The 27,835-nt window shown below is 46.6% G+C and overlaps 2 protein-coding genes and 1 long non-coding RNA gene across 7 annotated transcripts in view; 1 reads left to right on the plus strand and 2 right to left on the minus strand.

The window, feature by feature from the left end:
• On the minus strand, positions 1–13,885 carry LOC308464778 (uncharacterized protein). The gene is made up of 4 exons (XM_080984367.1): positions 13,663–13,885; positions 7,977–8,596; positions 2,530–2,692; positions 1–689 (listed from the first exon to the last, which is right to left on the minus strand). Exons 1-4 carry the CDS (start codon positions 13,724–13,726, stop codon positions 58–60), a joined length of 1,479 nt encoding a protein of 492 aa, XP_080840493.1. The 5' UTR covers positions 13,727–13,885; the 3' UTR covers positions 1–57.
• LOC308465687 overlaps positions 1–27,835 on the minus strand; it is an 86,045-nt gene that overhangs the window by 5,914 nt on the left and 52,296 nt on the right. The gene's annotated exons all lie outside the window — the stretch shown is intronic.
• DUSP23 (dual specificity phosphatase 23) lies at positions 3,586–27,427 on the plus strand. Of its 5 annotated transcripts, none has more exons than XM_080985758.1 (4): positions 3,586–3,658; positions 24,012–24,074; positions 24,792–25,066; positions 26,640–27,427. In XM_080985758.1, exons 3-4 carry the CDS (start codon positions 24,797–24,799, stop codon positions 26,823–26,825), a joined length of 456 nt encoding a protein of 151 aa, XP_080841884.1. In that variant the 5' UTR covers positions 3,586–3,658; positions 24,012–24,074; positions 24,792–24,796; the 3' UTR covers positions 26,826–27,427. The 5 variants fall into 5 exon arrangements, with proteins under 5 accessions (XP_080841884.1, XP_080841882.1, XP_080841885.1 ...); XM_080985756.1 differs by lacking the exon at positions 3,586–3,658 and adding an exon at positions 16,815–16,907; XM_080985759.1 differs by lacking the exon at positions 3,586–3,658 and adding an exon at positions 16,827–16,850.

Raw genomic sequence — 27,835 nt, forward strand, 5'->3', positions numbered from 1 at the left:
AGTCCACCCCCCTGTAATGTGTTGTTTTTTTAAAGACTCTCCGTCTGTTTGCAAAGCCTACTCAGCTCTACAGTTGGAAAACAGGTAGGGCTTAAGAACAGTGTAGCCTCTCATGACATAATTTAACGATCTCCAGTTAATTATTGGGTTGGGAGGAACATGGTTGTCCCAGACAAGGCACATTTCGTCCCCAGACAGCACCCGGTCCCACATGTACACATCTGTGAGCTCCCCTACAAAGGACTGGTTGATATCAAAGCCACCCCCAAAGGAATCCTGATCTTGCCCCAGGACAATCGATGCCTCTGGACTTATAACATGACCTTTCATCATACCGTTTCGGGGAAAAGGTTGCCCATCAAGCCAGAACTCCACTAATCCTGTGTCAGATTCCCAACTCATACAGATCTGCTCCCAGCTAGGTTCTGAAACCAGCTTTTCTGGGAAGAAGAAAATCACATCTGCAGTCCCCACATAAAGGCTGTACTCGTTGGTTTTGGATTTGAAGACCACGATCTCGTTGTCACTCGTCTTGGTTGCGTAAGAGAATAGGGTGTGAGCCCGGGTCATGTCCGTGTAGGATCTCAGGCAGATGGTGAAGCTGGTCAAAGGCTGCTGTGAGGTGGCCTTCAAAACCACGTGGCTGGTGTCCGATGATTCCGGGAATATGAAGACCTTCCTTTCAAGATCTGGGGGGTGGAGGAAGAGAACAGTTTAAAAGGAGCAGACATTTTTTTCCAAGGATTAGTATGGCACCAAGACGGTGCCATTATTTATGTTAGGCTCTGTTTCTCCGTGTGCCTCATCTGAAGGAAGTCTGGATGTTGGCCACATCGTCTATCCAGTTCAGCATCATGTACTTGCAGTGGCCAACCAATGAAAAGCTCACGCGCATGTCATGAGCTCAGCGACACTCTCCGTACTTGTGATTCCCAGCAACTGGCATTCAAAGGCAGACTACCTCCTATTATTTATTAATTTATTTATTTATACCCTGCCCATCTGGCTGGGCTTCCCCAGCCACTCTGGGCAGCTTCCAACAAAATATTAAAATACAGTAATCCAGTGGAGATAGGACAAAGCCATCATGGTTTGTAACCATTGATAGCTGTCAAGGGTTCAGGGAATCCTATCTCTCTCACGGTGGGATGCCAAGAAGCAGAAAAACCAGAAGAGTTCTTACCGGGTAGTTTATTCAACATTCACAGAGAGAGACGAAGGGATGCGATCTCTCTTAGATAATGATGTTGCTCCAAGTAAAGTCCCCCTCCCTCAGTCCCTCCTATTCTACGTCACTCCTGCGCCAGCTTATCTGTGCTTTCTGCCTCTGAGCTTTCTGTTCTACTACCCTCAAGGCGCACCTGGTTCTGGGAGAGGGGGGGTTGGGAATGCTTTCAAGAGACACTGAGTCTGTTAGCTGTCTCTCCCAATATTTCCCAGCTCCTCTCCTCTGCAGTCTCTGAACTATGACCTTCTGCAAACCACCGTTCTAAATCTATACTGTCCTCCTCTTCTTGGTTCCCACCATTCCTCCTCAGGCCGGCTCCTGACAATAGCCATTCTCCATGAGTTCATCTACTTCTCTTTTAAAGCCCTCCTGGAAACCCAGTCAGATGGGTGGGGTATAAATAATAAAACTGCTGCTGCTGCTGCTGCTGCTGCTGCTGCTGCTGGAAGCCATCATTACTTCTCGTGGGAGCAAACTCCATAGTTTAATTAGGTATATAATGACTTTTTTTGGTCATAAGAAGAAATAAAACAGTTAGTAGGTGGTGATTTTCTATTCTGGTGTGAATATCTCCAATCGAGAGAATATCATAGAAAAGGGAGACAAACTGATTCCAATTAAGACACAGCACAAGTTTTGAAAACATCTATACAGTGGTACCTCGTGTTAAGAACTTAATTCGTTCTGGAGGTCTGTTCTTAACCTGAAACTGTTCTTAACCTGAAGCACCACTTTAGCTAATGGGGCCTCCCACTGCCACTGCGCCGCCTCTACACAATTTTTGTTCTCATCCTGAAGCAAAGTTCTTAACCCGAGGTAATATTTCTGGGTTAGCGGAGTCTGTAACCTGAAGCGTATGTAACCTGAAGCGTATGTAACCCAAGGTACCACTGTATTTCAAATTGTAGAAAGTATTGCCTGGAACGATTACCTGCAAATTCCATCTGCTTCTGTCAAAAGAGGGGGGAAGTGATAGTTGCTTTTATATTCCCAGTAAAAGATTATGGGGAACACAACCTGAATCACAGATGGAAGCAGAACAGAACAAAGAACAACTCACAAACAGAAAAGCTTTTTTTTAAAAGGGACGGTGGAAAGGGTGGAAAGAAGGAGTTGGAACTGTGAAAAGCTGCACTCCTTGCTGCAATATTTTGTTTCCAGATGTCATGCCTAATAGCCCTTGATAGACCCATCCTACTCCATGAATTTGTCTTATCTCCTCTAAAGCCACTTTCACAAATGTGCCCCAGCCTTCCAGCTCACGCCCCTGGGTTGCTTTTACAGCTCAGCGCAGCACCCACCTTCCTGGGCAAGAGATCCTAGCAGGACAGCAAGGATGAGGAGAAAGGGATGGAAGATCTCCATGCTGCTGACTGCACGGTGGGAGGGGCCTGGAGGGAGGATGAAATGGATCTCCGAAATGGTCAGATCTGCCTTGGAGACTTCCTTCCTGGTTGAAGCTGGTCACCGATTTGGAGCTACTGGAGAGTCTCTCTGGTATTTATAGGTGCACAGCGAGGGATTTGCAGGGGGATAATCCATGAAATAGATGGAAATATTTTTCCCATCCCAAACGTGGTATCAGTTGTCAGCTGGGTTTTTTAAAAAGCAAAACCCTGCCAGTATGAAAACGATCCCTCTTAGCCCACACAAACGTCGGGAGGCTTTCCAGACAACCTTGTGGGATACAGAATTTACAGGTAGAAATGTGTTTTCTGCAAAATTCAAAATGTCTTTCTCATTGGAGAAATCACACTGAATGAAATAATGTATCTGAACTCTCAGAATTTTGTGATTCAGTTCTTTGCTTGAAAAAATGGGGGGGGCACTTTCGGCTTTTTAATGGACACAAGGATACATTTTTTATTATCAATATGGTGTGATTGTTTGTGAATCTGTTTGTTGAATTGTTATATTATTCCCATATGTTGTGAGCTATTTGGCACAAAATGTTGAAATTTGTTTTCTTCAGCTTTTTACAGGTTTTGAGCCTTGAACCTGCCACCTTCTACAGCCTTCAGCTTGGGGTGTCCTTCGGACCTGTCGTGTGCATCTTGGTGAATCCTGGTCAATGGGTCTGGGTGAACATATTGGCTTCGCCTACCCAAGGTGCTCTGAGCAAGGAGGGAGAATTTTCCCATCGTTCTTGGCTGGTGAGCCATGGAACACAGCTTTTCATATGCCCAGGGGATTGAGGGATACTTCCCTCTTAGATGTTAGTTCAAACCCACCATAGTTACACGATTAGGTGGGGGTTTTGGCAAATCTTCTATGTTTAATATGAGCACAAATGATATGTTTAATAGGACCACCACCACTTGTCTCTCATGTGTCCTTCCAGGGTGTTTGTTGGCAACCTCCTTGGGACTCCATCTTCTTGGCTGCTGATTTCTACCTGGCACCTGTTCTTAAGAAGCACATGTCCAGAAGGTAGGTTGCCTATTATCCCATTCTGGTAAATGTTGCTTCTCAGGTGGCTTTTTATGCCTGCCAAGGCTGCTGAAAAGATTAGAGGCAAGTTTATTAAAGTGTATTTCCTATCCTAGAGATAATCTTACAGAACAATCAAGATTACTGCCCCCTTAATCCACAGAGCCTAGGACTTGCCAATCAGAAGGTGGGCGGTTCGAATCCCCGCAACGGGGTGAGCTCCCGTTGCTCGGTCCCTGCTCCTGCCAACCTAGCAGTTCGAAAGCACGTCAAAGTACAAGTAGATAAATAGGTACCGCTCCGGCGGGAAGGTAAACGGTGTTTCCATGCGCTGCTCTGGTTCACCAAAAGCGGTTTAGTCATGCTGGCCACATGACCTGGAAGCTGTACGCCAGCTCCCTTGGCCAATAAAATGAGATGAGCACCGCAACCCCAGAGTCAGTCATGACTGGACCTAATGCTCAGGGGTCCCTTTACCTTTACCTTTAATCCACAAGAGCACCTCTGGCATTTACTTCTATGCTTTTATGTTGATGTTCTGCCCTTTGGAAGCTAGGGCAGGGGTGGGAAGTCTCAGGCCCAAGGACCAGATGTGGCCCCCAGGAATCTCTATCTGGCCCTTGGATTCTCCCCAGGCAAGTTTCTTAGTCTTCACCAGACCTTTGCTTGGTTTAACACCTTCCTTCTGAGCAAACCAGGTGGCTTTGCCTCTCTGGAAAACCTGAAATGTGCAGGAAGCCTCCAAGACTGTGGGAAGCTCCCTACGTTCACCCTCCAACTTAGCGAAGGGACAGAAATCCAATTCAGTTCACATTTAAAGACAAACATAATTAATTTCCGCTTTCCTAAACTATATGTGAACCCAAACCCAGACATCCTTCGAAATTTGTACTCTGAATTTTGCAATGCAGTTATCCTGCCACGTCCTGTGTGGCATGTACTAAGGTGGGGGGGGGACCTTTGGCCCTCCAGATGTTGCTGAACTACGGCTCCCAGCATGCCTAGCCATTGTCCATATTTGCTAGGGATAATGGAAATTGTAGTTCAGAACCAAGCGAAAGGCCAAAGTTTCCCCACACCTGCTCTAGGGTAAAGTCTGCCTGTAAATGCATTTATTAGTTAAAAATAAATAAATACAGGAATGCGTTATGTTAGGGGAAATTTCATTGCAAAAATACGTCATTCTTTGAGAAACAGAGATATCTGGTGACTTGCCGGTGTGCAGTTCTGCTTTATTTGATACTTTTTTGGGTGAATTATTTTAATCTTCTCACCATGCTTATCCTGGTCTCCCACCTGACTAGAATATATCTGTGATCTATAATGATACCTCTTGCTTATCAGTGTGGAGGTGTTGGGGAGGGGCAAATCTGTCCATTTCCATTTCCCATCATTTATATAAGATTTTGGGTAACATACAATGTTCTGCACAGCATTTTTTTCAAATATAATGCATTTTTGTATGTTATTTACTAATATACACATGTTGATGCCCACTCCTATCCAAGGAGTGTGCATTCTTGTACACATTACTTGGCTGTAGAATGGCACTGCAAAATTCAGAAACTGTGTTTCAGTTTACGTATTGCTTTGGAAAGCCCTGCATACATTGTTTTTGCCTTTAAAGGTGAATGAAATCAAATTTCTTCCACCATTCCTAGACTAAATTATCAGTTGTAGGTTGTTTGGTCTCCAGCTGTGTTGAAAACAAAACTCCATGTAAGGTTACCAGATGTCCCCGTTTCCCGGGAACAGTCCCCGGATTTACAAATCAGTCCCCATACAAAATCCATTGAAGTTGAAAAGTGTCCCCGGATTCATTGAAAAAAATCTGGTAACCTTACATTAAAGGACAAAAGCAGAGAGGAGGGAGTTCAAGTCCTCTCCTGATCTCAGAGCCATGATTTGGTGACAGGGAAACATGAGGTCTGAACAAGATTCCACGCTGTCAGAGCTCTCCTTGGCCAAAACAAAGGGTGCCTGTTACCTGAAACAAAGATGTGTTTCTTCTGTTTAAAGCCCTCTGAAAAACTGCTGGATGTCTGGAAATTCCCCCAGTGGCCACCACCTGAGCAGGGAGCTTGACTTATCACACTGTGCATTGTCTTCTTTGCTACTTCTTTGCTACTTCAAAAAAAAAGGTCATCTGTAGGCTTAGCATGAGACGCAGAATATTCTGGAGCAGTAGTGAAGCACTCTGAGGGTTGGTGGTCTGTTGCAAAGGGCTGAATCCCCATCCCTTTCAATTCTCTGGCAATGAGAGACATATACAGGAGGGCTGCAAAAACCACCCAAGTAGAGATGTGTACTAATCGGGTCTCGCCTGGGGAGAAAACAGTTCCAGACTTTAATGGAGTCTGTGTGGAGAGGAAGACTTTTGATTTCTGGTCTGTTTGGAGTTGCATTATGTTTTAAAGTAGCTGAACCTATGCTTGGACAAGCATTTAAATTATGCAACCACTTGGATGTCTCTTTATTGTTTTAAGTCTGTTTGAAGAAAGTTCGAGTGAAGCTTTCGGATTATATTGATGGGTCTGGACCATTTTTATTCCGAGAGTTTTTATTCATCCTACTGCTTCAAGCTGCATAATATTAATATCTGCAATACGCTCTGCACCCCCCTGGAGTGTCTTTGCTTGGCCAGAATGAGTCCTTGAAGGGTGATGATGTCTTTTACTTGCTTGGATGCAAGATAGAACGGCTTGTGAGTGTGTACAGAAAAACTAACCTACTGTCAATGTTGGCCTGGGAGGAGCCAGAAAAGTTCCCCACCGCTGCTCTACTTAATTGTTTTCATTGTTAAACTGCTCTTACTGTCAAAATGTTCTGGCTGTGAAGTTCCCATTTGATACAGATCTATAAATTACTAAATATCCCCACCGAAGTAAAAGCAATTTTATGCATCTGTGGAAACAGTTACCGTATTTTTCGCTCTATAAGACGCACCAGACCATAAGACGCACCTAGTTTTTGGAGGAGGAAAACAAGAAGAAAAAAATTCTGAATCCCAGAAGCCAGAACAGCAAGAGGGATCGCTGTGCAGCGAAAGCAATGATCCCTCTTGCTGTTCTGGCTTCTGGGATAGCTGTACAGCCTGCATTCGCTCCATAAGACGCACACACATTTCTCCTTACTTTTTAGGAGGGAAAAGGTGTGTCTTATAGAGCGAAAAATATGGTATTTTATTTCCTTTCTCCAGTCCAGAAGGTAGCTGCACTGCTACCGCTGCTAATGGTGCAGCTGAGGCCAGCCCTGAGAAAACATTGGGAGATTTCTCCTACCCTTGGATAAATTTTGTGAAAGCCCCCCCCCCCTCAAGCCCAAAGTGATCTGCTTCCGAAATAGGATGGAGGGTGCCAAGAGGCCATTTTGCACACAACTCTACTTCCCCATCTCCAAATTTTGGGAGAAGCAAAACAAAGACTTTCCTCCCAAAACCTGCCTGGACCATTCTGGTGTGGGATGTAACATAAGCAGTAAAGTACAACACTTCCTGTTTGCCCAGAGTGGACACACAGGGGGATGTTACTCCAGCCAGGAAGACTTCCTGTCACACCTGGTCTGGGGCTTCTTCCCCCTGCGTGTGACCAGGTAGATGGGCGTGACCCTGGGAGACCCATAAAAAGGGCTGGTCATTCTTTCTCTTTTGCTATTCTTCTGCTGATACTGTTGTATTTTGCTGTCCGCTGGCTCTCACACCTCAAATCCTCATGTGGAATGAACCCACATTCTTTTCTGTAACTCTAAGCTAAAGCCTGACTTCAGGGATCCAGCTGTGAACTGAATGCAAGTAAACTTCTTATAACTTATAAAGAAGGCTATTGTGTCTTTATTCTCTTTAGGAGGGATAAAGGGGACTTCCCAGGAACAAAACCCAATCTGGACAAAGCCAGATTGGATTGCTTAAGGAAAGGGATTCAAATGAATCTACCAACTAGATTCCTGATATATATTGGGGAATGCACTCTGCTGCTGCTGACTCACAAGCATGAGTGAGGAAGGATACTATTAAATCAATATACCCTCTCCTAGTATCCACAGCATTCCCACATCTGGTTGGACATCTGTCCCATTCTCTCCTCAGCAATACAAACATTTTTTTAAAAAGGAAAAGGAAATAAGATGCAATCTTTTTTTATTAGAAGGGCAATGGTATACAAGAAGTTGCATGTATGATTTCCCGGAACTTGTTCACAGGCTGAAAGAGTTGAGATCAACACCATCACCACTGAAACACCCTGAAGAAAATCTGGATAATTTTAAGACAGCTCTATTTCTTTTTAGGCAAGGGCTTCATTTAAGGCAGCTCTCTAGTTCAGTAGATGGTGTTCAGGGAAGGTTTAATTACGACATACCCCTTAATTTGATAGCTCAGGGATCTCCAGTTCAAAATATAGTTGGAAAGGGTGCCGCCATTGCGGATGAGAAGCACCTCATCTGGAGTCAGCACCCGGTCCCACATGTACACATCCGTGAGCTCTCCTGTAAAGGACTGGTTGATATCAAAGCCACCTCCAATGGAATCCTGATCTTGCGCCAGGAGAAGGGATCCCCCTGTGCCTATAGAGTAACCCTTCTTCATGCCCATTCGGGGGAGAGGCTGCCCGTCCAACCAGAACTCCACCAACCCCGTGGCAGACTCCCAGCTCATACAGATGTGCTCCCACTGAGGTCCAGAGGTCATTCTTTCTGGAACGCTGAAGGTCACCGATGTGCCACCCACATAAAAGTTGTATTGGTTGGGTTTGAGCTTGAAGATCAGGAGCTCATTGTCGCTTTTCCGTGTGGCGTAAGAGAAGAGGCCGTAGGCGCGGTTCAGCAATGTGTAGCTTCTCAGGCAGACGGTGACGCTGGTCAAAGGATCCTGGAACGAGGCATTCAAAACCACAGCAGCTGTGTTTGAACTCGCTGGGAATATGAATACCTTCGTTTGAAGGTCTGGAGGCAGGAAAAGAAGAGAGTAAGGGTTTTTTCCTCACACCTATAACTACATGCAGGTGTTACTTGAACGTTGTCTGAGATACAGTGGTGCCTCGCAAGACGAAATTAATTCGTTCCGCAAGTTTTTTCTTCTTGCGAGTTTTTCGTCTTGCGATGCACGGTTTCCCATAGCAATGCATTGAAAATCAATTAATGCGTTCCTAGGGAAACCGCCTTCAGACCAGGTCCGGGGACAGTCTGTCCCCCGACCTCTTCTGAAGGCTGGGGGGGGGAACAAGGGCTTTTCTTCCCACCCCCAGCATTTTAAAAAACCCCAGGACAGCGGAGGACTTCTCCGCTGTCCGGGGCGATCTTAAAATGCTGGCGGGCGGCATTTTAAAATCGCCCGGGACAGCGGAGGACTTCTCCGCTGTCCGGGGCGATGTAAAAGCCCCTGGGAAGGCAGGCAGGGGGGACAAAGACTTTTGCCCCCCGCCCGCCTTCAGAAGAGGTCCTGGACCTCTTCTGAAGGCGGGCGGGGGGCGAAAGTCTTTGCCCCCCCCGCCTGCCTTCAAAAGCCGTCCGGAACAGCGGAGAAAGGCGCTGCCTTTCTCCGCTCTCCTGGGAAGGCAGGGGGGGGAGCAAAGACTTTCGCCCCCCGGGGGGGCGAAAGTCTTTGCCCCCCCCACCTGCCTTCAAAAGCCGTCCGGAACAGCGGAGAAAGGCGCTGCCTTTCTCCGCTCTCCCGGGAAGGCAGGCAGGGGGGAGCAAAGACTTTCGCCCCCCGCCTGCCTTCAGAAGAGGTCCTGGACCTCTTCTGAAGGCGGGCGGGGGGCGAAAGTCTTTGCCCCCCCGCCTGCCTTCAAAAGCCGTCCGCGATAGCGGGAAGCTCTTCCCTGCTATCCCGGACTGCTTTTAAAATGCTGGCGGTGGGGAGCAAAGCCTTTCGGCCCCCGCCGGCCTTCCTGGACCTCTTCTGAAGGCCAGAGGGGGGGAAAGGCTTTGCTCCCCACCGCCAGCATTTAAAAGAGGTCCCCGGAGATTTCCCTATGGGCTTTCGTCTTGCGAAGCAAGCCCATAGGGAAATTCGTCTTGCGAAGCGCCTCCAAAACAGAAAACCCTTTCGTCTTGCGGGTTTTCCGTCTTGCGAGGCATTCGTCTTGCGGGGTACCACTGTATTGCTTTAAGATCCTGTAGCCCACTGACTTTTGGTCCTACCCTAGAGACTTGTTGTTGTTGTTGTTGTTGTTGTTGTTGTTGTTGTTGTTGTTTCAGACCCTCTCAGTTTCCATATTTTCCAAGAACAGTCCTGGTTTTACAGAAGCCATCCCAGTTTCTGATTTGATCCAGGAATGTCCCACTTTTCCTTTTGACGTCCCTATTTTTATTAGAGAAATGTTGGAGGGTATGGAGTTATGCAAGCTCCGAGCCAAAGAGATGACAATCTTTAAAAGACATCTGAAGGTAGCCCTATATAGGGAAGTTTTTTTAATGTTTGAAGTTTTATTGTGTTTTCATATATGATGGAAGCCATCCAGAGTGACTGGGGCAACCCAGTCAAATGGGAGGGTATAAATAATAAAAATGTTATTATTATGGAATAGAACATGCCTGTTTTCATTGGAGAAATGTTGAAGGGTATGTTGTTATTCTTCATTAAATTTCTATACCGCAACATAAAATAACATATAAAGACACACTCAAGCGGAAGCCGCGTCAGACTTTTGGATTCCAAAAAACGTTCACAAACGAGAACACTTACTTCCGTGTTTGCGGCATTTGGGAGCTGATTTGTTCAGCAACTAAACTGTTCGGGAACCAAAGTATGACTGTGTCAGCAAGAAGACTAGGTCATATGATAATATGCCTTCACTTCTATGGGACTTGTTGTTTTGAAGGGCTGGCCCTATGATGAGGCACAAGGATGCAACTGCCTTAAGCAGCAGGTGGTGAGGGGGCAGGGAGTAGGGTTGCCATATTTCAGATAGTAAAAATCCAGACCTGGGGGGGGGGGGCATTGACCAAAGTTGTTGAGCTTTTCAAAGTTGTTGGGGTTTTTGTGTGTGTGTGTGTTTGGAAATTCGCAAATCAACACTTCCAATATGGGCTGCCATAGGCCTGGGTTTTCCCAGACATTTCAAGCTATTTTCCAAAATTTCACTCGGACGCCATTTTTGAAGAACAAATCCCAGCGATGTCCAGGAAATTCCAGACATATGGCAGCCCTAGCAGGGAGTAAGCACAGCTATGAGTGCCCTGTACCCCCCTGTGTTAGCCTGCTGCCCTCAGGTGCAGTGGAAGATACAGTCCTTTCACCAGTATTGGAGTAGATTAAGTCCAGTTGGCTTGTGTATGGGTCTTGGGGAAGGGCGCCATCTTGTCCTTTGCCTCAGGCAGCAAAATGTATTGAGCTGACACTGTTTCATGCCCCGCCCTGCAGCTTAGAAGCAGTTTTGGTGAGGGTACATGTGACATAAAACCCTCTGTAGGAGTGAGACATGGCAGAGGGCACCATTTTCCAGCTCACCTCAGGTGGCAAAATCATGCCCTCTGTAGAAGACAGGTCTCACACTGGGCTGAATACTTGGCTGGGTGGGATCTCCACCGTTTTTAATTATGAGCTCAGAAAACCAACAGTCTTAGCCAACGGCTGAACTGTGACTCTGGCAGAATCACATGCAAAAGTTGTTTTGTGCTGGTATTGTTAATGAATCATGTCGTTCATAAACCACCAATATGCCATTGTTAAGATAATCCACGGCAGGCTTCCTCAACCTCGGCCCTCCAGATGTTTTTGGCCTACAACTCCCATGATCCTTAGCTAGCAGGACCAGTGGTCAGCGATGATGGGAATTGTAGTCTCAAAACATCTCGAGGGCCGAGGTTGAGGAAGCCTGATCCACGGGCAAAAGTCAGAAGAAAATCATTAAAATACAATAAATTTAATGACAATATTTTTTTAAAAAAGCAGCAGGATTAAATGGCATAAGCACATAAGATGCTACAGTGGTACCTCAGGTTAAGTACTTAATTCGTTCCAGAGGTCCGTTCTTAACCTGAAACTGTTCTTAACTTCTTAACCTGAAGCACCACTTTAGCTAATGGGGCCTCCTGCTGCTGCTGCCGCGCCGCCGGAGGCTGATTTCTGTTCTTATCCTGAAGCAAAGTTCTTAACCTGAAGCACTATTTCTGGGTTAGCGGAGTCTGTAACCTGAAGTGTATGTAACCTGAAGCGTATGTAACCCGAGGTACCACTGCATTTCGGGTCAGTGGGCCCTCTAGTCAAGTATCTTGTCCTCACATTGGCCAACTAGGTATCTAAGGGAAGCACACAAGCAGAACCTGAGGTGCAACAACAACAAACAAACAAGTAAACAAACACAAGAATGCATAGTTAAATATTTGAACCACAGCGGACAGTAAGGGTTTGAAAAAATCTCAAGTAATTTGCCCAGAGGAACAAGAACATGTGTGCAAGGTGCAAGACCTTCATTTGCTCTGAAGAACCAATCTCTACTATTATTTTTTTTAATTTTTCTTTACTAGATTTTATTTTATTATTTTTCTTTACTAAATCTTTGTTTCATTACTACTTGAAAGTGAGCTCCAGCACTTCGCATTGTTCTTAGCAATGAGTCAACGGACACTCCTGTTCTTTAAACAAAGGCAATCCAAGTTCATAAGCAGCAGCCTATTCTAGACAGCAATCTCACAGCTGTGTTTGTTTTCACCACACCGGGAAACCCCAGCTCTTCCCCATCCAAATCTTCTCCTTCCTCCAAGTGCCTCTGAGTCACAAACAGCAGCACAGTGGCTATTTTCGAGTCTTGACTCGGTGGCCTCATGGTCTCCTCTCTAAAAAAAACACCCTTTCACTCTAGATTTATGGTCAGGGACAGTTCTTTAGATGGCAATGTATTATTCCACTTCCTTCAAATGTGCTCAACCATCAGCCCTGCTGCAACCCGGACCACTCCTGCTCATTCATAGGATCACAGAACCGGAGAGCTGGAAGGGACTCTGAGGGTCAGGAATCTCAATGCTCCCCATCCAATTTGAAACCAATACGGACCCTGCTTAGCTTTGCAAATGCTGTTGGCGTCCATCTGTCTCAAGCAGAAATCGGCAAAGTTTTTGTGGCTTAGGCTGGTTCACAATCCCGCAGACGCCGCAGTGGGCTGGACTGCACACACACGCACACATGCACAAACACTATTTCTGGCGCAGCTTCCCATTGGGTGCAGGAGCTTCCTACAGCCAATGGGAAGCCGGCCAGCATCGCAGAAGGCGGTCCCTGCTCTGCTCCACGCCGCGCCAGTTTAGTGCGGCGCACGGGAACCGACCGAGCAGGTAGCGGGGGTCAGTTAAACGCCCCCCATGGGCTGCTTGTGGCCCATGGGCCATAGGCTGCCGACCCCTGGTCTTGAGAGACAATGGAGTATGCCTCCGGTGGGGGAAGTCAAACTGCTGTGTTAGCTGCACCGAAGTGAGGGGGGCAAGCCTAGGCAGTGTGCATGGAGGTCCTGGGCTGCCCAGATGACAAGACCCCCCCCTCTCGGCCTCACCGATATGGTCCAAGGGAAAGCAGAGCAATACTCTTGGCACCAGCTTGGCAGCAGGAGTGGCTGGAAGAAGGCATACAAGGTGCCATCCAACCACCTAAGGGACTCCACTCTGGATATTATTATTATTATTATTATTATTATTATTAATACCCCGCCCATCTGGCTGCGTTTCCCCAGCAACTCTGGACAGCTTCCAACAAAATATTAAAATGCAATAATCTATTAAACATTAAAAGCCTCAAAAGAGGATATGCCTTTTCTTCTCCCAAAGACATCCCACAAGGCAGTAGAGGTTTAGGATCAGCGTTTTCCTTGTCCTACATGGGCTCCCTTCCCAGGTTCCAGAGCCCTATCTGTCCCTCCAATGCGCTAGCAGTTCTATCGCTGCAGAACCAATTGCAGCCCTCCAGGATTTCCCCCCCAATCCTGCCCTGGTGGTTCCACAGCAGACGATCCAGCTGTTTAGCTCTGGTGCAGAGCTACAGGCATTTCAACTGTACAGCTCAACACAGCACTCACCTTCCTCTGCCAGAGACCCTAAAAGGCAGGCCAGGATGACGAGAGAGGAGTGAAGGATCTCCATTCTGGCTGGACACAGAACAAACTGGTCAAAGCGGCCCCAGAATCTGCTTTTGATTTCTGTTGGGAACTTCTGTTCTCAGCAAAGTCAATCTGCTATTGTGAAATTTTGCAAACTTTCTCGGCATTTATATCTGAACTGACCTGGGTAGGCTGAGTTTCCTGTTGCTTACTTCCTAGGGATTTCCCCAAAGTATTGACAAAACTGTTCCTCTCCCCCCACTTTCAAAACTACCTCAACTAGCACTGGCTTCTCTTTTTAACTCCTTCCAGCTCAAAACCATTCCTCACAATCCTTGGATTCCAAGAGCCTTTTTGGACAGTTTTCTTAGCCAGGTTTTGTGGGACAGGAAGGGCCATAGCTCAGGGGCAAGGCGACTTTCCTGGTGGACATCGGGGTTTGTTTCTTAGTTTGTTTTCTGAAATCCAAAAGCCTTTTTCCAGCTTAGGAAATTCATTTACGCCTGAACACCACACCTAAAGAGACCTTTTTCGCATCAGATCTCTGTTGCGGACTTCCTTTAAACTATGTGTGTGGTCCTTTTGTCTTAAGAGGTGGCGATCTCCTTGGCAGGAGGATGACAAGAGACTTCGCTTTATCTCTTTTTCTCCCCATTTAGTCTCATCTTGCAATTTAGCTTAGAGTAAGCTTAGAGTAAGCTACTAACATGAGTTTGACCAAACTGCGGGAGGCAGTGGAAGACAGGAGTGCCTGGCGTGCTCTGGTCCATGGGGTCACGAAGAGTCGGACACGACTAAGCGACTAAACAACAACAACAAGCAAACCTACCTCACAGGGTTGTTGTGTGGATGAAATGGGGAGGAGAACCATGTACACCACCTTGATATCCTTGGAAGATAAAGGTGGTATATAAATGTAATACATAATCAATAAATCTGCAGTTCTTGCATTTTTAGGCACCAAATGTTTAATTAAAAAAAACGACCTTTCGCCTGCGACAGGGAGTCTATTTGGTTTCTTCCTAACTCATGGTTCTACAAACACTTTCAAGACAGTTGTGGAGAGGATGGATATGCTCCGAGGAGCCTCTCACGCCCCCTTCCTTAAGTGATGTTGGAAGATGGGAGTCCAACAACATCTAAACATCTGATCTCAACTACAGAATACCTATTTGCTTGTACCCAGCAAGCCATTCTTTGCTCGGCCCACACCTGCCTCTGACTTTGACCCCCAGTGGCACGTGCCCCCCACGGACCCCAGAAGGGCACACAAACTGGGGGAGGGGTTAAAGAGCTCCCCGCTTAATAGCAGATAGGCTCCGTGACCCAACCATCTCTTAGGCATTCTGATCCTGGCCATTTATATGCATTCATTATTATGTGAAGGCCGCTCCCTGCAAGGCTCTTTCCACCTGGCCTAGGAGTGGGGCCCACACTCACCAGCCCTACTGAAGAGGCTCCTCATGAGGCCGGAGGAAGATCGCCCAGCTATTGTTTTATTGATTTAATATGCTGTAAACCACTTTGAGTTTTTTATTTAAAATATAAAGCGGTATAGAAATTTAAAAATACAAACATTATTACATTAAGCACTCTTTCACACATCAGTTTGTCCCACACCTTCCCCACCCCTCCTAACCTGCTCGGATATATCCCATATTTCCCCCTAGTGTTGTCTACACTGATTGGCAGCAGCTCTCCAGGATTGCAGGAAGGGGGTCTTTCCCACCTGGGACCTTCTGCATGCAAAGCAGGTGTTCTGCTGTGTGAGACAAAGTGGCCGTTCCCTACGTGGGCATAGCCAGGATTTTTGGGGGGGGGGGGCTTCATGTTAGGAGAGGCAGAACCTCAGTTAGTTAAGTATTTTTATTGATTTACTTGCTGGTGGGGAAGCTGACTCCCTGCCTCCCCCCTCCCCCACTCCTTGCCTAGCCCATGGTTCCCCATAGCTCCTGCCACTGGAGACCAGGTTCAGACGACAGACGCAGGAAACCCTCCCCTTGCCTCAGCAGGGCTGTGAGCTCCTCTGCGGTCCCAGCAAGTCCCAGTATGAACCAAGGTATTGACTGAGCCACTATTCCCCCACCCTGCCTGGACGACTACGGGGACTGAGCCCGGGACTTTCTTTTTTATATATATAATATTTTTTATTAATTTTTAGCATACAAAAATTTTAAAGACATACCACACAAATTATTATACGTATGTCCTTGTTTGGACTTCCTTCAGCATCTCTGATAGCCTTCCGTCTTGATTATTTCTCCTGCAATTCTTAACTTAATATTGCCTTTACATTTTCTAACAAATCATTTCTCCCTTTCCATTTTTACAATATTTCTTAAATTACTCCTCACAGAACTTCTTGTAGTCCTACAAACGTAATCTGATCATCACAAATACTTTTCAGATACTTAGTAAATTTAGTCCAGTCTTCGGTAAACCTCTGGTCGCGCGGGTATCGGATCCTTCCTGTTAGCTTGTCTAATTCTGTGTAGTCCAGAGCCCGGGACTTTCTGCAGGCCAAACAGGGGTCTGCCCCTGAGCTATGGGCTGGCAGACAGAGCCACTTCGTTCCCCCACGGCCGCCCCCTACTTGTCTGCGCCAGGACCCCCGAGAGACTGAGCACCCGAGGGGCCAGAGGATGATGGTGTTCGCCATTGGGGGAGGGGGCAGCAGCAGATCTCCCTTGAGGGATCCCCGGGGCACCAGGTCGTCCGCCTCCCCTTTTCCGCCCTACGGGTCAGCTTCTGGAATCAGCTCCTCACAGTATCGACTCAGCAACTTCTCAGGAGGAAAAAAACACGCGGGTGAGTGGGTGTTCGGCGATGCAGCAAAACACGCAAAGATAAGTGGCAAACAGGGCGCACCATAACAAACACGTGCGTAAAAGCAGGCAGGGCGCACTCTCCGGCCCCCGGGGATTGTTAATTAATCCGGACCCACTGCGATCACCATGTGGGTCCACAGGAAGCAAGAGTGGAGACCTCCCGACGCGGATTGGGAGTCCCACCCTGAACAGCTCCTTCTGCTCGGCTTGGTTCTTGCTGCAAGAGTTGGGAATTTGGAGAGGCTCCCTTGCACTCTTCTGCTCTCCAAAGGACGGGCATTTGCAGAGGTTCCCTTTCCGCTTGCACTGTGCGGGCAGGAAGTGCGCCCCTTGGCATCGGTATGACTTCCAAGCCGACTCCTTTCTCCTGTTTTGCAACCCTGCTTTTCGTTTCAGGTACCCAAAACAATGTCAGAAAAAGGGGGGAAGCGGCAGCAGATCAGGGGGCCTTGATTCCAGGGCGCGCTGCCCATCCACATGCACGGATGCCGAGCCTGTAGATGCCCCAAAGCTGGTAGCCACCCAATCTTTACAGACCCAGGACCCACTTTTAACCCAAACATGCATTTGGAGACCCACTTCTTAAATTTCCCCCATCTATTTGCAGGGTGAGAATATTTCTCCTGCGACCCACCTTAGATCAGGTCCGCTTGCCCTGACCCACCAGTTGAAGACTTTACAGGATACTGGTGGGACCGGCTGTGTGATAGAACACCTGCTTGGCATGTAGAAGGTCCCAAGTTCACTGCTTGGCATCTTGCGGTAGCGCTGAGAATGTCCCCGCTTGAAATCCCTGGGAGCTGCTGCCAGTCAGTGTCGACAATACTGAACGAGATGGACGAATGATTTGACTCACTATAGGACTATTGGGGGGGGGGAGGCGTTTGAGGGCAGCCTCAATGTCGTCCTGGGACAAGATTTCTTTGCCAAGGGTTATTTTTAGGCTGTCTAGCAAAGGGGGGCGAGGACTGACAAGCAGGCAGCTTGTATATGAAGTACGTGGTTTTAAATCTGCCCTCAGAGTGTTTTCTGTACATTTAAAAAGAGTGATGAGAAAACTGTATTGTTTGGAGGAGCATTTAGATACCGGTATCTTACCTGCCCTTCCCCCAAAGGTCCCAGCTGTGATTCCTGCACTGCAGGATGGTGGACTAGTCCTAAGATCCTAAGCTTGTTGACAAACAAGGTTTTACGTATTTTATTCCTCTATATACTGCCCGTCATCTGAAGATCACAGGGCAAGTTCACAGCATAAAAAAATTGTTGTTGTTGTTTAGTCGTGTCCGACTCTTCGTGACCCCATGGACCAGACCACGCCAGGCACTCCTGTATTCCACTGCCTCCCGCAGTTTGGTCAGACTCATGGTTGTAGCTTCGAGAACACTGTCTAACCATCTCGTCCTCTGTCGTCCCCTTCTCCTTGTGCCCTCCATCTTTCCCAACATCAGGTCTTTTCCAGTGAGTCTTCTCTTCTCATGAGGTGGCCCAAGTATTGGAGCCTCAGCTTCACGATCTGTCCTTCCAGTGAGCACTCAGGGCTGATTTCCTTCAGAATGGATAGGTTTGATCTTCTTGCAGTTCATGGGACTCTCAAGAGTCTCCTCCAGCACCATAATTCAAAAGCATCAATTCTTCAGCGATCAGCCTTCTTTATGGTCCAGCTCTCACTTCCATACATCACTACTGGGAAAACCATAGCTTTAACTATACGGACCTTTGTTGGCAAGGTGATGTCTTCTTTTTAAGATGCTGTAAATAAAAAATACAAACATAAAAAATACAAAGTGAGAATGCAGACTAGAACAAAAACAAACCAAGAAAAACCCCCTCCCCTCCAGTTCTGCAGTTTTATTGTTCTGGCTTACAGCAATATAAAAATACAAGATTAAGATCAGCAGCAAGCAACAATGTTTGCCTCTCATGCACTCTGTCAAAGGGACAAGCCCTGGGATGGGGAACCTCAGGCCCAGAGGCAAATGCGGCCCTCCAAGCCTCTCTGCCTGGCCCTCAGGACTTTCCCCATCCTCCAGAGCCACACCCCTTACTGGCCCTGCTCTGTCCTGCCCCCCTCTCCCCCCGCTGCCCCTTCAGTGCTTTTGCCTGGCTGGAGGGTAGAGAGAGATGCATGTGGAAACAGACACACCGGTAATGTTCTGCCCGCTTTAGCCTTGGGCTACACATATTTCTGGCATGTGGCCCCCAACAGGTTTCCCAGAATGGAGTGTGGCCCCTGAGATTTAAACAGGCTCCTACCCCTATCTAGCGCTAGCTTCTGAAGGCTTTCAAAGAGGGGGAAATTAGACAAAAGAGAGAATCTTACCCATCTTGGCTGGGAGTCCTGGAATACCTTCTCCCTGCCTTGTGAGCCTTTTCCACCTGGCCTGGGAGGGCAGGGCCCTGACTGACTCCAACTACAAAAGTTGAGGCTGCTGAACAGAGCCTTGGCCTGATCTATTGTTTTTGTTGCAGGTGGAGTGGTTGTTGCTGATATTATTCTTTTGTATTTTTATTTTAGAGCTCATTTATGTTGAGGTTTTTCAGTTTGGTTGTGTACTTCTTGATGTTTTACTTATTGTTAATATAATTTCATTGCTTATACCCCACTCATCTGGTTGTGTTTCCCCAGCCACTCTGGGCAACTTACAGTATATATAAAACATAACAAAGCATCAAACATTAAAAACTTCCAGATACAGGGCTACCTTCAGATGTCTTCTAAAAGTTATATAGGTCTTGTATCTCCTTGACATCTGAAGGGAGGGCGTTCCACAGGGAATTTGTGACTACTTTTGTTATGTTGTACTTACGTATTCTTTCCATGGTGTAAGCTGCCTTACATAAAATTATGTATATATGTATATATAAAATATATGTATATATAAAATTATGTATAAAATGCTTTCGGAAAGAGGTTTGCGGATGACTGTCCCATGGAAGGATGCCAGAAAATATGAAGCAAATAATAATTTTCCATTTGTACTTCATTGAAAGAAACACACCTCTTAATATTTTGCTTGGATGGTATGTGACTTCCCAAAGGATGAACAGACTTATATAGAAGGCCTATGCTTGGGTGGGATGGTTTGTTTTTGTTCATTTTTTTATTATGTATTTTGTGTTGTTTATGTTGCAGTTTTATGTTGTGAACTGCCCTTAATCCAAAGGCCTGCCTAAAGTGGAATGTTTTCACCTGGCACCTAAATGGACGAAGGACAGCATACAAATTTAATAAATAATAATAATGTTAGAAATGGACTACTTGGAAGCTGGCTTGGAGAGAGCCAAGGATCCTCAGATATGTAGTGTTGATGAGTGGAGGAGAGGAGGCAGATCTCCTGGGGCTCAGGTTGTTGTTGTTATTACTGTTGTTATTTATTGATTAAATCTATATACCACCCTGTAGACCTCAGGGCAGCTTACAGAATAAGAGTACAAGGTGAAATTCACAAAATACATAATATGAACAAGAAAAAGAACAAAACAAACCAATACCTCACACAAGCACATTTAAAAGAGCATAGGATGTTAATAATCCAAAGGCCTGCCTAAAGTGGAATGTTTTCGCCTGGCATCTAAAGGTGTATAATGAAAGCGCCAGGTGAGCCTCCCTGGGGAGAGCATCCCACAAATGGGGAGCCACTGCAGAAAAGGCCCATTCTTGTGTTGCCACCCTCCAGACCTCTCAAAGAGGAGGCACACGAAGAAGGGCCTCAGAGGATGATTACAGAGTCTGCGTTGGTTCATATGGAGAGAGGCGGCCCTTGAGGTATTGCAGTCCTGAGCTGTTTAAAGCTTTATAGGTCACAACCAGCACTCTGAATTGGGCCCGGAAACTAATTGGCAGTCAGGCCAGGATCGGTGTAATATGCTCAAACTGTAATATGTTCAAATTGGTGTAATATGCTCAAATTAGCTGGGTGAGCACCTAAATTCACCTTCACCACTCGCCCTTTAACTACAGTGGTACCTCGGGTTAAGTACTTAATTCATTCTGGAGGTCCGTTCTTAACCTGAAACTGTTCTTAACCTGAAGCACCACTTTAGCTAATGGGGCCTCCTGCTGCCACCACACCGCCGGAGCACGATTTCTGTTCTCACCCTGAAGCAAAGTTCTTAACCTGAAGCACTATTTCTGGGTTAGCGGAGTCTGTAACCTGAAGCGTATGTAACATGAAGCGTATGTAACTCGAGGTACCACTGTACTAGGGAAATTTATCTTTCCTTGGCTACAGGAGGTGGGGGCAGAGAGAAGTGCAGTGCAGTTGGATCAAGCCAGAGGGAGACTGTCTAGTCCAGGAGTCAGCAAACTTTTTCAGCAGGGGGCCAGTCCACTGGCCCTCAGACCTTGTGGGGGGCCGGACTATATTTTTTTTTGGGGGGGGGGAATATGAACGAATTCCTGTGCCCCACAAATAACCCAGAGATGCATTTTAAATAAAAGCACACATTCTACTGATGTAAAAACACGCTGATTCCCAGACCGTCTGTGGGCCAGATTTAGAAGGCGATTGGGCCGGATCTGGCCCCCGGGCCTTACTTTGCCTACCCATGGTCTAGTCCAGCATCCTATTCTCACAATGGCCAACCAGATGCCTAATTGAGAAGCTCACAAGCAAGATTTTGGCTTCTCCTGTACAGAGCAATGATGGCCACAAGAGGCTGCTGTAACACCAAAGGTTGCATTTTGGAGGGCATTATAAACTGCATCTGCGAACCTAGGCACGCTTACCAGGGAGTAAGCCCCATTGAACTCAGTGAACCTGTACATCTGCAGCCCTAAATATGTTTATCCTTATTACTTCCTTAGCTCAGCCCCCACTAGATCCTGCACAGCTCCGAAACGGATGCCACCAGGGATTAAAGCAGATTTTCTGCCAACATTTCTCCGGGGAAACTAGGGACATCCTTTTCTATTATTATTATTATTATTATTATTATTATTATACCCCACCCATCTGAGTGGGTTGCCCCAACCACTCTGGGCAGCTTCCAACATATATAAAAACATAATAAAACATTAAACCTTCAAAAACTTCCCTATGCAGGGCTGCCTTCAGATGTCTTCTAAAGGTTGTATAGTTACTTATCTCCTGGGCTCGGGGGTCATATAACTCCATACCCTCCAACATTTCTCCTATGAAAATAGGGATGTCTCTAAGGAAAAGCGAGACATTCCGGGATCAAATCAGAAACCCGGACGGCTTCTCCAAATCCGGGACTGTCCCTGGAAAATAGGGACATTTTGAGGGCCTGTGAAGGCCCCTTGCCCTGGGAGGCCACTCAGGGAATATCTGCTTGGGCTGAGGGCCAACAAAGATGGCGGCACCCTGGCCCATTGGCTTCTGCTTTGCAAAGCTTCAGGTCTGGGTAGTTCCACCGGCAGAGAGATTACATGATCCCACCCGGAGAGCCTCCCTGCAGGTTTTCTCATTGACTCCAGTGACCTCAGAGGAGATAATCCCCCCTGCTTTTGTTATCTGTGGGAAGAGGCGCTGAGTCATCGCTCTTAAGCGCCAAGGGTGGGCCGCCACCAGAGATTCCCATCACGCCTCTGTGCTTGATGGGCCTTGGAAGCTTGTCAGGAGCTCCTTGGTGAATCCTAGAACTGTAGAGTTGGGAAGGGCACAAGGGGCATCTAGTCCAAACCCCCCCCCCAAAAAAAATGCAAGAATCTCAGCTCAAGAATCCCTGACAGGTGGCCAAACCAATCTCTGCTCTCCATGGAAGGAGAGTCCACCTTCTGAGGGAATCCCAACTGCTCTCCCCCTCAGAAAGGTCTTCCTAACTTTTGGTTACAATCTCCTTTAAGTGAATATTGTTCTTCTTCTTCTTCTTCTTCTTCTTCTTCTTCTTCTTCTTCTTCTTGGTTACAATCTCCTTTAAGTGAATATTGTTCTTCTTCTTCTTCTTCTTCTTCTTCTTCTTCTTCTTCTTCTTCTTCTTCTTCTTGGTTACAATCTCCTTTAAGTGAATATTGTTCTTCTTCTTCTTCTTCTTCTTCTTCTTCTTCTTCTTCTTCTTCTTCTTCTTGGTTACAATCTCCTTTAAGTGAATATTGTTCTTCTTCTTCTTCTTCTTCTTCTTCTTCTTCTTCTTCTTCTTCTTCTTCTTCTTGGTTACAATCTCCTTTAAGTGAATATTGTTCTTCATCTTCTTCTTCTTCTTCTTCTTCTTCTTCTTCTTCTTCTTGGTTACAATCTCCTTTAAGTGAATATTGTTCTTCTTCTTCTTCTTCTTCTTCTTCTTCTTCTTATTATTATTATTATTAAAATAATAATAATTTATTATTTATACCCCCCCCCCCCATCTGCCTGGGTTTCCCCAACCACTCTGGGCAGCTTCCAACCAAATATTAAAAACACAATACAGCATTAAACATTAACATAGTGGGCAGATGAAGAATCGGAAGTCCTTTACTTTCTGAATCTTACTTTCTATCATTCTCTTTTAACCTCTTTTCTACCTTCTCTTTTTTCTCTCTATTTCTTTCTCCCCCCCCCCCTTTGTTTTTTATTGTATCTAGATAAAAGTCTTGCTTTGGTTTTTTAAAAGGGGAAATATATTACATTATCTTTTTCTCTATAAACCATAATTAATTGATATTTTTTTAAAAAAAAATCTCCTTTCTTGTCCTTTGACAAGAAGAAGCTGACTCCTCTGAGAAGGTTTAGAGACTCCGGCCATTTTTATTACTCATATGACCTACAGAAGTAATTTCATTGTCCCCGAAGGGGGCAATGACAATAAAGATATTATTATTATTAAAAAAAAAAAAAGAATCTACAGTGCTGTTTTGATCCTTTATGCAGGGGTGGAGATGCTTTTGGGGCTTGAGGGCCACATTTCCTTCTTAGCAAACTTCTGGGGGCCACATGCCAATGGCCAGCGGGGCTAGATGCAAAAGCAGGTGGAACAACTGGTGAGAATATTATCTCTTTCTGGTAGCTTAGTTGACAGCGTGGGGAGAACCAAATCCTGGCAGTTAATAGCCATTGAGAGCTTTATCCATCATGAATTGCTCTAATACTTTGCTCCATATAATCTTATGCCAGTTAGTCTTTATGTTAGGACACCTCCATTATTCCCCAGGAGGGATTAAAGCATATTTGAGAACTTTAAGATGGTGCAATTAAAGCTCCCTCTGGTGCAACATATCAACTTATTTTTTAAAATAAGGAAAGTAAAGAAAGTGATGGGGGAAGGCACCAAAAATCTTGAGTTAACCATCAATTGACAAAACGGTGTCTGTCCTCCCCGTGAAAAAATCAGGGCCAGTGCTCAGTAAAGCGTGGACATTGTATAACCTCCACACAAGCGTTCTACCAGCAAATCTGGATGAATGCTCAATAAACAGGTCAGCAGGAAGAGCTCAGGGTCTCCACAGTGCCACAATACTGTTGTTTTTCCTTTGCAATAGGTTGCTGGAGTAAATTCGCCAGCACCGCCAAGAGGATCTTAATTAAAACAACAATCTCTTGTGTTTACTTCTTTCTCTTGCAGCGCTCCAGTTTTCTTTTGCCTCCTCTGCAAAAGGGGCTTCTCCTCACAACAATAACCCATGAGGTAAGTGAGGTGCAAAACGAGCAAATGACAGAATATTACTGGTTCAGGATCATCCCAGCAATTTGCCCATGGCCGGTCCTACCATTAGACAGAGGTAGGCAGTGACCTTGGTGGAAATTTTGCATCTGGTCCCAGTCATCGCTGACATGTGGCCCTCAGAAGATTGCCCAGACAAGAGTGTGGCCCTGCCGAAACGAGGATGTGAAGACAGTAGCGCTTTCCTCTGTGTGTCTTCTAGCAGCTGGTACACAGAGAAAGGCTGCCTCACTATGCGAATGTTTGCTTAATACGTTTTTGTTCCCTTTCCTGTGTTGTTCGCTTTTAATACCTGCAAAGACAACAGCCGAAGATCTTTCCGGCACCTCCCCACCCTTTTTCTGTTAGCACAGTGATCATCCTGTGTTTTGTTTTCTTTTCCAAATCGGGCAGCGGATTTCCACACACAAACCAGCTTTGGTTCTAAGAACGCTTAATCCCAACCCAATACCTTTGGCTGCGTTGAGGGCTAGGCGGTGGCGGCTCTGTTCCCAGAATCCTCCGGGGCTGCACTCAGGGCAGCTCCAGCCAGACCGCACCGAGGCGAAGTTTTCCGCAGAGGGTGGCACTGGGGAACCGCGCCCAATTCTCCAGCAGCCTTTTGAGAACACTGCGGGGAGAAGGGCGTTGCCTTTTGGTGAACTACCTCCGCTTTGGTTTTTCTCTCCCTCTCGCTCACAGGGTCCATGGCGTCCGACAAGCCACCCAATTTCTCCTGGGTAGCGCCAGGCCAGCTGGCGGGGCTGGCCATGCCCCGCCTGCCCGCACACTACCGGTACATGCACGAACATGGCATCCGACATCTGGTGTCACTCACGGAGCGTTGCCCGCCGTACCACGACACCTGCCCCGGCATCCAGCTCCACCGCCTGCGTATCGCCGACTTCTGCCCGCCTTCGCCTGAGCAAATCCAGCGCTTCCTGCAGATTGTGGACGATGCCAACGCCAAGGGGGAGGTCAGTTTTCACGCCGCCGTATCAAGGCAATTTCACTAGGTAGTCTAGTGTTGTCTATGCCGGGGGTGGAGAACTGGACTTTGAGCAGCGGGCCAGATTCTTACCTCCTTGAGTTTCTTTTCCAACCTTAAGTCTCCACATTTCCACATCAGTTTGCGATTTTAAAAAACAACCCCCATGAAAATTTTAGTGTGAATTTATGAGCAATTTTGTCAAATACAACGTGTTTGCGTATGTTATTTTTAGTGTACAGTGGTACCTCAGGTTAAGTACTTAATTCATTCTGGAGGCCTGTTCTTAACCTGAAACTGTTCTTAACCTGAAGCACCACTTTAGCTAATGGGGCCTCCTGCTGCTGCCGCACCGTTAGAGCACAATTTCTGTTCTCATCCTGAAGCAAAGTTCTTAACCTGAGGTAATATTTCTGGGTTAGAGGAGTATGTAACCTGAAGCATATGTAACCTGAAGCGTATGTAACCCGAGGTACCACTGTACTGTAATGTGCCATTTTTACACTTTCGTTTGTGTGTCCGTGTATTTGTACACATTGCTTGGCTGGAAAACTACCTTGTAAAATTCGGAGAGGTACGGATTTTGATGGGTGGCTGTTTTCCCCCCCATTTGCACATTGTTTCAGAAAGTGTGGAATAGGTAGGTTCAAGAAGCAGCTCAGTAGCTTCACTAGCTTCACTGCAGGTGGGTCGCTGTGGGAGTGTGGGGAGTTGGCAGAGGTTTGGCCTGGTGCAAAAGCACCAGCAGAGCCAATCCAGCACCTCACCTCTCCCTTCCGGTAAGCAACAGCGACCCACCCAATGGAAACCCCACCTGGCAAACCGCTTCTGATGTCTTCCTGTTCGAGTGCATTTCCCTGATGCTTCCCTAATTTGCAAAAAAACAACAAAAAACACCCCACCTTTTTTTACAAGCAGATTTCTTGCACTGGTGCAAGAGAGGCCTTAAAATTAATGGCACTGATTTGCAAGGCCCCATCCATACCTGAAGTTTAAATCACTATTATACCACTTTAACAATCATGGCTAAGCATCCTTGGAATTATAGTTTTTTAAAGGATGCTGAGAGTTGTTAGGATACTCCTATTCCCTTCACAGAGCTACAATTGCCAGAGTGATTTAACAATCAATCCCCATTCCCAGGAAACCGCCCCTCAATTGGCTGGTAGTTAGAAAGATGAGAGGTGAGGGTTGAGCCTACAGTGATGTGATCTAGAAGCAAGAGAGAGGCAGAGCAATGCTTGATTTCTCTTTGAATCCAAGGCTGTGGCTATGAAGGAAACAATGCCCTCTTGGAGTGTTAATGCAGGCTCAAGTTGTATATACATGTAAATAAACCATATATCATAAATACACCACAGTCTCCGCTGTGCCTCATTCCAAAGGAAACACGAACCTTGGGTAAGTGCCTGGAACTCCTAGGATCTCGCACCGCTCGGAGGTCAGGGTAGCATGCGACAGTAGAGTGCAGACGTGCCAGGAGCGCTTTAATTTCACAAATGTTAATTTCTTCAGGGGCCGGAGGGGCCCTTTCACGCTGCGGCTTTCCCTCTCTTCACCAGGCTGTGGCAGTGCATTGCATGCTGGGATTTGGCAGAACTGGAACCATGTTGGCCTGTTACCTCGCCAAGACCCAGAAGATCACTGGCGTCGACGCCATCCACGAGATCCGCAAGCTGCGGCCAGGCTCCATCGAGACCCACGACCAGGAGAAGGCCGTTGTCCAGTTCCACCACCGTATCAAATAGCCAGAGGAAGAGATGAGGAGGGGCAATAGGAACAGCTTGGCTGCTGAGTTGACTCCACGGGGAATTTTAACTTTACCGTAATCCTTGTTGCTGGGGGAGGATTATCTGGCTGCCAAATGGGGAGGCCAGTTGGTTGGTTGGTTGGCTGGTTTTCTTGCTTGAAGCAGGTGTAGGCAGTCTGTGGCCCTCCAGAATTGCTGAACTACAGCTCCCATTACCCCTGGCTGTTGGCCCTGCTTGCCAAGGCTTATGGGAGTTGTAGTTCAGTGACATCTGGAGGGCCAATGTTTCCCTGCACATGCTTTAAAGGGATGCTTTGGATTCTTTAGTGGGGGCTTCTGGTTGGGGTACAAACTGATTTTTTTGTGGGAGTTTCAGATACTCAGGGAACAGAACCCAATTGCAAGGGTTGGCAGCAAGCAATGAGTTTTCCCTTTCACCCTGGAAGAAACAACCAGCATGGGCAGTCAGGAGACATTTTACAAACTGTCTGTGCATTTTAGGAGTGTCATGGGGTGCTCTTTTCTGTCGCAAGCCAGCAGATTCTCCTGTTTTGACACTTCACCGCCCAGAAATAAAGGCGATCAAAGGCGACAACTGTACATATTCACTTTCAGTTCAGTTTATTCTGTATTATTTATTCTTACATTCGCACCCCAGTGCTTCCTCTGAGGAGTTGTACACGGTTCCCCCCTTCTCCATTTTATCCCCACAGCAACCCTGTGAGGTAGGCCAGTTGAGAGACGGTGACTGGCCCAACGTCACCTGGTGAGCTTCACGGCTAAGTGGGAATTTGAACCCTGATCTCCCAGGTCCTAGTCTAGCACTCTGACCATTTCACCACAGGGCTAGGGAAGCATTTTTTCAGCTCAAGGGCCACATAACTTTCTGGAAAACCTTCTGGGTGCCACATGCCAGCAGGGGTGGAGAGGTGATTAAATGGAAGAGGGGGTTGTCACTTTAGTCTATAAAAAGTTCTAAAACAAATAATATAATCAATTGAATAAGAG

Source organism: Podarcis pityusensis (genome assembly GCF_964106645.2).
Source record: "Podarcis pityusensis genome assembly, chromosome: 16".
Classification (NCBI taxonomy): Eukaryota; Metazoa; Chordata; class Lepidosauria; order Squamata; family Lacertidae; genus Podarcis; species Podarcis pityusensis.

Bases quoted from the DNA above. Each gene is read 5' to 3' on its own strand.
- DUSP23 (XM_080985755.1), top strand. From the start codon at position 16,853: ATGACTTCCAAGCCGACTCCTTTCTCCTGTTTTGCAACCCTGCTTTTC. The intron at 16,908-24,791 runs GTACCCAAAACA...TCTCGCTCACAG, and splicing joins AACCCTGCTTTTCGTTTCAG to GGTCCATGGCGTCCGACAAG. The intron at 25,067-26,639 runs GTCAGTTTTCAC...TCTCTTCACCAG, and splicing joins ATGCCAACGCCAAGGGGGAG to GCTGTGGCAGTGCATTGCAT.
- LOC308464778 (XM_080984367.1), bottom strand. From the start codon at position 13,726: ATGGAGATCCTTCACTCCTCTCTCGTCATCCTGGCCTGCCTTTTAGGG. The intron at 8,597-13,662 runs GTGAGTGCTGTG...TCCTGCCTCCAG, and splicing joins AGGGTCTCTGGCAGAGGAAG to ACCTTCAAACGAAGGTATTC. The intron at 690-2,529 runs GTGGGTGCTGCG...TCCACCCCCCAG, and splicing joins AGGATCTCTTGCCCAGGAAG to ATCTTGAAAGGAAGGTCTTC.